Here is a 10,252-nt window from a genome sequence, read left to right on the forward strand (position 1 = left end):
TGGGTTTTTTTAACTTCAGGTGGAACAACTAAAATTTTAAGTTGAATATCACCGTTTACCATTGAGACACCACCTATATCTTTAAAGCGTATACTTACAAGTAGTTATGGAAAAAGGTTTTCATAAACAAGTCAATTATTTACAATAAAAGCTGAAAGTTTAATCTCTGAAAAAAGTTTTATTTCATGATTTTTTCACAGGTTAGGAAATAAAAGGATTGTCCTAATATCATTATTATTAGTAGTATAAGTGCTTATTTGTTGTTTTGGTTTCTTAAATACAGTTTAAATGCATCAGACCAATTGAAAAATAGTTTGATTAAACGTGCAAATTTGAAAAACTTTCGAATGAGCAAAATACAGGAGGCACAGAATCGTGCAGTTTGGACTTTTTCTTTACTGTAATCTGACAGAAGACAAATATGAAGACAAAACGATCCAAACCTAAAAACTGATGAGTGGCTGAGAAAAGTAGCGCGGCTCATCTGATTTGTTTAAAATAAATTAGCTTAACACGGATCAGATCCACCATTCAACCACTTCACCACATACATTTTCCTGAGAAATATAAACATATTTATGTTAAATAACTGCAGAGCTTCCCTATCTTATTTACAATCACGCGTGAGCTGACTTGCAAGATGCTCCTGTCGCTGCGGTTGCCATGCCAACCAGCTCTGCTGCCACTTCCCTGAGAAACGTCTTCGTGTAAGTTTGTGTGCAGCAACTAGTTCTTAATATTCACTGCATGAATGACACAGAAACAACATCCGTGCGTATCCTCTGTCCCCAATGATCACATGATCACATCTGGCATCAATTACTGGACATGGAAATTTCTGCATCTGTTAGTCACCAAATGAAGAGGTCAAAAATATAACTTGTGGATGTCCCACGGAGCAGCACCTCCTGCCTGAAATCTTGTAGTTTCCAGTTAGAAAAAAGGTGTTTTTCTGAGTTCCTTCCTGAGATGAAATCACCTGCTGCACATCCAAGTGTTCCAGTCACAGATGATGAGAGACTCATAGGACCAGCTTTTTCCCATCAGGCTTTATCCATAACGTCCTGGTATGAGGACGAGTCATGTGAGAAACTGGCGACTGACAGCGGCCCAGTTTCCTCCTCCTGCTCTTCTGGGATTTGTGAGATCTCGGCGGAGATGATCGTCTGCGCCGTCAGTGTTCGCTCCCTGAGAGAGGAAAAATAAAAAACCAAAGGGTAAAAAAGAGAAGAGCTCGTCTGTCCCCTTGGTGTTTGATGTGGTCTCTGAACACTCTGCAGTCATGAGTGGGCAGCTGAAGATAGCAGGTGTTTCATGTATTTCTACGTCTAGTCATGTTCTTGCTTTTAGATTTAGCTGCATCATTAATGATTAATCTTGTCATAAATAGTTGAGGTTTATCAACTTTGATCTGAACAATAGTAGACACTCCCGAAGGAGAACATCAGTAATAACTACAATCCTTTATTAGTCTGTGTGATTTAATGATTGATGTTGGGCATGATGGAGTTGGTGGAATCGGTTGCCATGGGAACCGTTATTCAGAGTTTTCATGTGACCTCATGGTGTTTATTTAAATGTGGACTTTTCCACTGGAAATGTTTTTCCATAAATATCCGCTCTCACGCAACCATAAACGGAAAAAAATAAAGTTGGGCGATCTGTGTAAACATTTTAAGGTACTGATGTACACGCATGGGAGTAGCAGGAAAACAGCACAACAAATAGGAAGAATATTGTTGTCTTTGTTTTGCTCATTTTATGTTGTATTTCATCAACTTAGACAGGGAAAAGTTACTTAATATTACACAACTAATTATGTAAATTCTGATAAACAAACAACAATTTTTGTCTTTTACAACAAACAGCTTTTCAGCAACACTCCTCACTAGGGATGGGCGGTATGGACTAAAAAATTAACATGATAATTTCTGGCATTTATCCCGATAACAATAAAAATGTCTTCCTTCCTTCCTTCCTTCCTTCCTTCCTTCCTTCCTTCCTTCCTTCCTTCCTTCCTTCCTTCCTTCCTTCCTTCCTTCCTTCCTTCCTTCCTCCCTCCCTCCCTCCCTCCCTCCCTTCCTTCCTTCCTTTCTTCCTCCACCTTCCTTCCTTCCTTCCTCCCTCCATCTTCCTTCCTTCCTTCCTTCCTTCCTTCCTTCCTTCCTTCCTTCCTTCCTTCCTTCCTTCCTTCCTTCCTTCCTTCCTTCCTTCCTTCCTCCATCTTCCTTCCTTCCTTCCTTCTTTCCTTCCTTCATCTTCCTTCCTTCCTTCCTTCCTTCCTTCCTTCCTTCCTTCCTTCCTTCCTTCCTTCCTTCCTTCCTTCCTTCCTTCCTTCCTTCCTTCCTTCCTTCCTTCCTCCATCTTCCTTCCTTCCTTCCTTCTTTCCTTCCTCCATCTTCCTTCCTTCCTTCCTTCCTTCCTTCCTTCCTTCCTTCCTTCCTTCCTTCCTTCCTTCCTTCCTTCCTTCCTTCCTTCCTTCCTTCCTTCCTTCCTTCCTTCCTTCCTTCCTTCCTTCCTCCCTCCCTTCCTTCCTTCCGCCATCTTCTTTCCTTCCTTCCTTCCTTCCTTCCTTCCTTCTTTCCTTCCTCCCTTCCATCCATCCTTCCTTCCTTCCTTCCTTCCTTCCTTCCTTCCTTCCTTCCTTCCTTCCTTCCTTCCTTCCTTCCTTCCTTCCTTCCTTCCTTCCTTCCTTCCTTCCTTCCTTCCTTCCTTCCTTCCTTCCTTCCTTCCTTCCTTCACGTACGTTGTGTGTGGATTTAACACAGAACCATAAATCAGACTTTACACAAAAACGTCATCAACGGGAATTTATCGTTTTTACCACGAGATGACAAATTCTTACAGTGGGGAATTTTTTTGACGGTTTATCGTGAACGGTAAAATATCACCCATTCCTAGTACACACACTCACTGTCAGGCACGGTGGTGGGAGTGTGATGATTTGTTTAACTTGGCATCTACGAGACCTTGCAGAGATTGAGTTGTCCTCATCAGAGCGCATCAAAGTCCCAACGGGAAACAAATCTTCTGCAACTTATTGGATTGTGGTCATTCTTAAGACTGCACACATTAATATTTATTTTTAGCTGAATTTTTGCCTAAAAGAAATAGCATAATGTGAAAACCTACAGGTTATTTTCTGAGGTTTCGCCTTCTGTATAACAAAGACCCACTACCATCAGATGATTTGCATCATGTTAAACAAGGTGGTACTAATTTTTGCACATGAATATATTTTAGAATCACTCATTTGTATACTGGACATCTTTAGGGGTTTATGCTGGTGTTTTTGATATTTATATATGATTATTATGACAATTGGAAACATCGTTAATATGTGGGAGCTTTAAATGAACCGTTCTAGGATGATAAATAATAGATGAGGAATATAATTGGTCACATAAAGGGAAGAAAAGGGAAAGAATGATTCATTATTCATGTTTCTGATAGTAAAATTGCAAATAGGTTGGGGATTACATAATATCATGGACATTTAGGTGGTAGTGCGGCGGGGGGTTAGCAGTTTAATCTCACAGTTTGAAGGTCCAGCTCAAATCCTGCCTGTGGAGTTCGATTGATCCCCCTGTGACTGTGTGGACATTTCTTCATGGGCGGTTGCGATAGGCACTAACCAGTACTGGAGTTGAGGGGGGATGAGGGGGGATGACATCCCCCCCTGAAATAAAAACGGTCCAAATCATCCCCCCTGTAAAACTGCCATCCCTCCTTTCCATTCCTTATGTCATTTCATCAATGAATGTGGTTTTACTGCTATTTCAACATTTAGAGTCATCACCAGAAAAATAACACCAGAAATATAACTTATTTGACAATTTTCACCTGTTTCAAGTAAATTTTCACTTGAAATAAGTAGGAAAATCTGCCAGTGGGACAAGATTTATCTTCTCATTACAAGCAAAATAATCTTGTTCCACTGGCAGATTTTTCTACTTATTTTAAGTGAAAATCTACTTGAAACAGGTGAAAATTGTTGTTTTTTCCAGTGATGATTCTTGTTTTAAGTGTAATGAGATTTTTTTTACTAAAATGAGACATTTTAACTAGAAATAAGACAAATATTCTTGTTAAGATTGTGAGTTTTTGCAGTGATCCATGTTACTTATCCTGTGAAGGACAGAGTCATATTGATAAGTTCAGAAAAGTGTTTTTTATTGTTGTGTTTTGATGTATTTGATGTAAGCCCAGTGGATATTTAAAGCTTACAGAAGGCTGCATTTAACTGCTGCTATGTCATTCCTGCAGTATTTCTGCAGGTGTTTTGGTCACTGCTATTATTTCTAATATATTATATTATTTGTAATCAGCACAAATTATCTGTCCCCATATGATAAAATCCACCATCCCCCCTGATTTCTTTATACAACTCGAATACTGGCGCTAACAGACCCATGTGGTCATGGGTAGGAGGGAAACGGGCATGATGGATGGAGGAAATCTTCAGAGGATCTGGATAAATGGTTTAGTTTCAAAAGTCATGATGACATGTGTAACTTGCAGTGCTGCATGACTGCTCTGCAAAAATGACTATGTGGGAGGCTCGTGAAAAAATAATGCTCATGTGCCAAGATGCAGATTTTTTTTCTTTTTTCACAGCAGATCATAGCATAGATACGATCATTAATGTTTTTGCATATTGCAAAAGTTTTCTCGGTCTCAAGATCTCACCTGTGGTCTTTGTAAAAATGTGATTTAAGAGTTTTATTCCCTTGTACTGTTTCATGTGCATAGCTTCCCATCTTTTTATTAGAAACAGGGTTGAATAAAAACATTCAAAAATGTCGTTCATATCATATTTCAGTAAAAAAATGTATGGGTAACGACTGTAATGGATTGTAATTTAAATGTATTTTTTTTAATAATTAACCATAATGATTGGATTTGAATCATGACAAACAAATATTAGTGATTAGAAACTTGGATTCATCTTTGTAGAAATGATTACTTAATGATCTAATCATTAACTGCAGTTTCCTCTGCTGTCTGACTGCAGAGTTAATAGTTTATATCTATTTTTAAGCACATCATTAGCAGATAGATTACAGATTACATCATTCTGCAAGGAGTCCTGGTGTTGTCAGGACTTTATAAAAACCTCTTGATAACCTAACTCATGGGTTTTTACTAATTTTGCAGTCTAACAATTCAAGTTTTTCTGTATAAATGCTGCAGTCAAAAGTGTGTACATTTTGTAGTGTATATTTACATATATTGTACAATAGAGGCTGACTTACAAAAGTAAAGACAAAGAGGAGTTCTGTAAATGTTCGCAGATGCAAATATACAAACTATTTAAGAACAAAATGTTTCTAAAGAATCTTAGCAACTTTAAGGATTTCATCATTAACAACCAACGATAATCCTGAGAAATAGTTCAGGCACGCAGCTCCAGCAGCTTCTTAAGTTCACTTTCACTCCTCTGCATACAGTAGTTTATTTTAATTACTCCATCTCGTTCATCGGTCCTTTTAAGGAGCCAGACGTCGTCTCTCTCAAGCCTTCTGATCTCTCTATTGAGGGAGGTTCAGTTCATCAGCCCCAACATCTGCATGTGTGCAAGAAATGGAGGCTGATAGGATTGAAGACGCCAAAATGTAATGTTTTTTTTTATTAGACGTGTTATTAGTTCTTCTCACCAAGAAAGCCTTTGAAATCTCATTGCAAGAGTTGAAAAAATATTATTAAAGAAGTTATTTTCTAATCTATTTTCAAGAATGACACTGGACTAGTGCCCTGTTGCATCAGTCTCCTTTAGGTTTTCTTTTTTCTTTTTTTTTTTCCTTTAGGTTTTCTGATTACCTTTTTTTCAGTTAAACCGCCGTCGTATGCAGAAGTTACTACCCCCTCTTTTAACCCTGTTCTCTTGTGTGAAAATAAAGCCGAAAATCAATTGATCATAGTGGATCTTAGTATAATGAATATACAACAGCTGATGAACAAAAGAAATAACTTTCTTTCTCAAGTTGCTCTTATTCATTTAGTGAAAAAGGAGACATAAGAAGAAAGAAGAAGAAATAATGTGGGTAATATTAAGTAGCCACTTACTGCTTCCATAAACAGTGTTTGGCAGCAGTGTAATGGTAATAGTATTTTTCCAGTAGTTGTAAGGAAAAAATGACTATAATTTACCAATATTACCCAGACTAAAAATAAAAAAAATGACAAATTTTGTTCATACTTTACTTTAACTGAGTTTGCATGAAGTGTACTAATACATTCACACTTGTTACTTTGATTTATGAAGAATCAAATGTAAATGTCCCGTAGGTGCCAGGGCTCTGTCCAGTAGTATCTACATCTGTTCTCACAGCCGTTAAACTTCTCTGGAGACGACACTTCACTGAAGGTTTGCACGAAAAAAGAAAAGTTGCAAACACATCAGAGGAAAACACACCTGATATTTTTGTCGTGGATATCAAACAGACCCACAAATGAGAATTGGTTATTGATGGATCGGACTTTATAAAATGATTTAAAATGAACCAGCCTGATGACTCCGACCGTGGGGATGAAGAGGTTACATTTACAGATCCACTTTCAAATAAACATGAGAACATCTTTTCTATTTTTCAGTTTTCCTCCCACCTCACCAATGCACCTTTTACAGATCTATTTGTAGGTTCAAGCCTCCAGCCCTATACACCCCCAGACCAGTGTTTCAATATGTAGAGCAGTTCTCAGAATAATAACTGTAATGTACAGAACTGTCACGGAAGTCACTGAATTTCTCAGGTTATAGTAATCTCTGTTTTTGTGTTTGAATGTCTGAATTTTGAGGAAAACGGAGGGGAAACAAGCAGTTTTGTAACATGGAAAGTAATAAAATTGGTATTATATATTGACAATGAGTATAATAGGAGTATAGGAGTATAATAATGTTACTTTGGTACTTTTATTTTATAGGTAATTTGATTTGATTTAAGGGTAGGCTCCAGCCAGTGCGGTAATCATTTATTAATCTATCCAGGGGTGCAGATCCCATGTCAGGATTGGGGGGGACACCAACGTGATTTTAATTTTTAATTTTTTGCCAATATGCAACTCATACCATGCCATAAATTGGTAAAGGCTCGCCAAAAAATACTGCACAGGGAATCATTTATTGTGCTTACCTTTCTTGTTTATTTGTCCTAAACAGCCAACAGTGTGTGTCACTGCTTACTTAACTGTTATATTTGTAAATGATCATTTTAAGGGTTTTGGGCATGTAGGGGTTTTGGTAGGTTTTGGGCATGTACTCATCTCAAATTCTTCTCACCATCTTCCTTTTATCCTATGGGACTACTTTATGCACAATCAATTGATATATGGATGAAATATGGAGCCCTAAACAAGTTGTTTAAACTAACTGACCATGTTTTAACACAGTTATGGTGGTAAACAGTTCTAAAAAAAAGGACCCATTGCTTTCATTCTGTAACCTCAAAACGCACCGTGGATGTATTATTTTTTTAGAAATATATTTTTAATAAATATTCTACATATTCAACCTTTAAGTCTGAAAATACATTTGTTCAATTTTGAATAATTTAGGGTATTTTTATTGGGGGGGAGTCGGGACAATTCATGTTTTTCAGAAATTGGGGGGGGCATGTCCCCCCCGTCCCCCCCGGGATCTGCACCCATGAATCTATCATCACAGACCTCTAAAAAAGCAGGAAATGTAGGTTTGCCGGCCTACAGCATTCATAATTTCACTCAGGGGCGTCAATTGGGTATGAAGGTACGGCAGCCGCCACACCTTGGCTTCAAGGGTTAAATGTAAATGTTTGTTTTTTTAAATACATTTATGGAATTACTCTGTCTATTTGTATTGATTATTCTATTACTTAATACATATAGAATAATTACAAATGCAAATCAGAACAACATGATCGATTTCACTAGTTATTATACACTGCAAAAACTCAAAATCTTAACAAGAATATTTGTCTTATTTCTAGTTAAAATGTCTAATTTTTTGTCTAAAAAAATCTCATTAGATCTCATAAGACAAGACTCAAAAACAACCATTTTCACCTGTTTTAGATTGTTTTGCTTGTAATGAGAAGATACATCTTGTCCCACTGGCAGATTTTTCTACTTATTTCAAGTGAAAATTTACTTGAAACAGGTGAAAATGGTCAAATAACAAGTTATTTTTCTGGTGATTACTCTTGTTTTAAGTGTAATGAGATTTTTTGACTAAAAATTTGACATTAGAAATAAGACAAATATTCCTGGTAAGATTTTGAGTTTTTGCAGTGAGCGAGACTGCATTTGAAAAAGTTCCAATTTTCTTGATCACACAGATCAGCTACATAAACTTCTGTGATGAATATTGGCTGGACGTGTTGATTGATACTCTAGTTAAGTTCTGTGACTCATAACCTTGCCATACCTTAGCTTCCACTGAATTGACGCCACTGATTTCACTGCGTTTAGTTTATGGGACTTATTGGATACTCATGCGCCTTTAAGGCTGATTTATGGTTCCGCGTTACACCAACGCAGAGCGTACGCCGTGTACGCCGTACCCTACGGCGTACGCTCTGCGTCGATTTGACGCGGAACCATAAATCAGCCTTTACGCATGACGCATATGCTGACATGATGTTCCAGCAGCTTCAGTTTTACATACCTCGCTCTGGGCTGCGTGTGCGGCCAGTTGGCCTGCACGGTCCACCCCAGGGCGGCCTTCAGGTACCGGGAACAGCAGGGGAACCTGTGATGGAGCTGCTCCAGCAGCTCCTCTTTACGCAGGCCGTAGATCACCGGGGCGATGCACTGCGCCGAGCTGAAGAACGCGAAGATGACGACGGCGGACAGCTCCTTAGTGCGCCGCTCAATCAACCCCTTCTTATACAAGATAGTCAGCACAAAGTTAACAAAGTTGGGCAGGATGTACACGGCCAGCTGGGTGCCGTGCAGGGCGATGGTCCTGCAGCCGGCACGGTTGCGCCGGTTCAGCACTCCCAGCCGCCTCCCCTCCACCAGGATCCTCACATAACTGTACAGGATGATTATGGCGCACAGGCTGATGAACACCACCTTGCAGAGCTCCCCTTTCCTCAGCTGCTCCCGGCCGCACGTCCCCTGGTACCCGGGGTCCGGCTGCAGCAGCAGGCTGAGCGGGATGAGCAGGGCCAGCATCCATGTGCCGGCCCCCAGCAGCCAGGGCCAGCGCCGGCCGGCGCACCAGGACGCGTAGCGCAGCGGGTAGCAGACGGCGCACAGCCGGTCCAGGGCCATGGCCGTCAGGGTGAGCAGGATGTTGGCTGCGCTGCTGATCAGCACCGTGATCATGGCCAGGCACGCCCCGCGGCCGCGCGGCGCGTCCACCAGCTGGATCTGGTAGTAGAAGACGCTGCTGGTGCCCAGGTAGAGCAGGGCGGACACCAGCAGGTGGAACAGCAGCGCGAAGCGGGCGTGGGAGCGCAGGCGCTCCTCCCGCACGATGGTCCAGTTGATGAGCAGGTTGAAGAGGAACAGCACCGAGAAGGACACGGTGGACACGCAGAAGCGCACGCGGGTGTAGTCCCCGCTCCAGTCCCCGGTGCTGTTGGAGGAGCTGGTGCTGGTGCTGTTGGAGGAGGGCATCGTTTTTACTCAGCTGGGCTCACTTTGGTGATGGTGGTGATCATGGAGGAGAAAGTCTGGCAGCAGCATGATCCTCTCCGTCTGCTGTCTCACCCAAGACTGACTCAATCATCCTCGACTCTCTCTGTCTCTCTTCCTCTCTCTCTCTCTCTCTCTTCCTCTCTTTCTCCACTCCCCCTCTCTCTTACACGCACACTTGTCACGACAGCACCGAATAAAAATGATGCTGCACTTAGTGCCACCCGTCCCTTGAAATACGGAATTGTTCCGTAATTGGGAATTAAAAGTTGCGTCCCGTATATTGAACCAATACAGACACATATTATGCTCTTATTTATTTATGTAATAATATACAGGTGGAGGTCGGAAAATTTGAATATATTGCAAAACTTAATTCGTAGTAAATTAAGGTGAAACAAATATTATTTCCCACTACATGCAAAGTGAGATATTTCAAGCCTTTATTTGTTATAATTTTGGTGATTATGACTCACAGTTTATGAAAACCCCAAATAAAAAATCTCAAAAAATTAGAATATATTATGAAATCAATAAACAATTTAATCATCAAAATGATAACAAATAAAGGATTAACATATATTGCTTTGCCTGTAATGAGACTATGTAATATACATGTATTAGTTTCACCTTT

General features: G+C 40.1%; 1 protein-coding gene across 1 annotated transcript; it reads right to left on the bottom strand.

Annotated features, from left to right (window-relative positions):
• Nucleotides 1-200: 200 nt before the first annotated feature.
• On the bottom strand, nucleotides 201-9,684 carry zgc:194312 (uncharacterized protein LOC794943 homolog). Its single transcript, XM_061709556.1, has 2 exons — nucleotides 8,642-9,684; nucleotides 201-1,188 (listed from the first exon to the last, which is right to left on the bottom strand). Exons 1-2 carry the CDS (start codon nucleotides 9,598-9,600, stop codon nucleotides 1,044-1,046), a joined length of 1,104 nt encoding a protein of 367 aa, XP_061565540.1. The 5' UTR covers nucleotides 9,601-9,684; the 3' UTR covers nucleotides 201-1,043.
• Nucleotides 9,685-10,252: the final 568 nt, after the last annotated feature.

The sequence above is a fragment of the Cololabis saira genome, chromosome 20 (assembly GCF_033807715.1).
Source record: "Cololabis saira isolate AMF1-May2022 chromosome 20, fColSai1.1, whole genome shotgun sequence".
Lineage (NCBI taxonomy): Eukaryota > Metazoa > Chordata > Actinopteri > Beloniformes > Belonidae > Cololabis > Cololabis saira.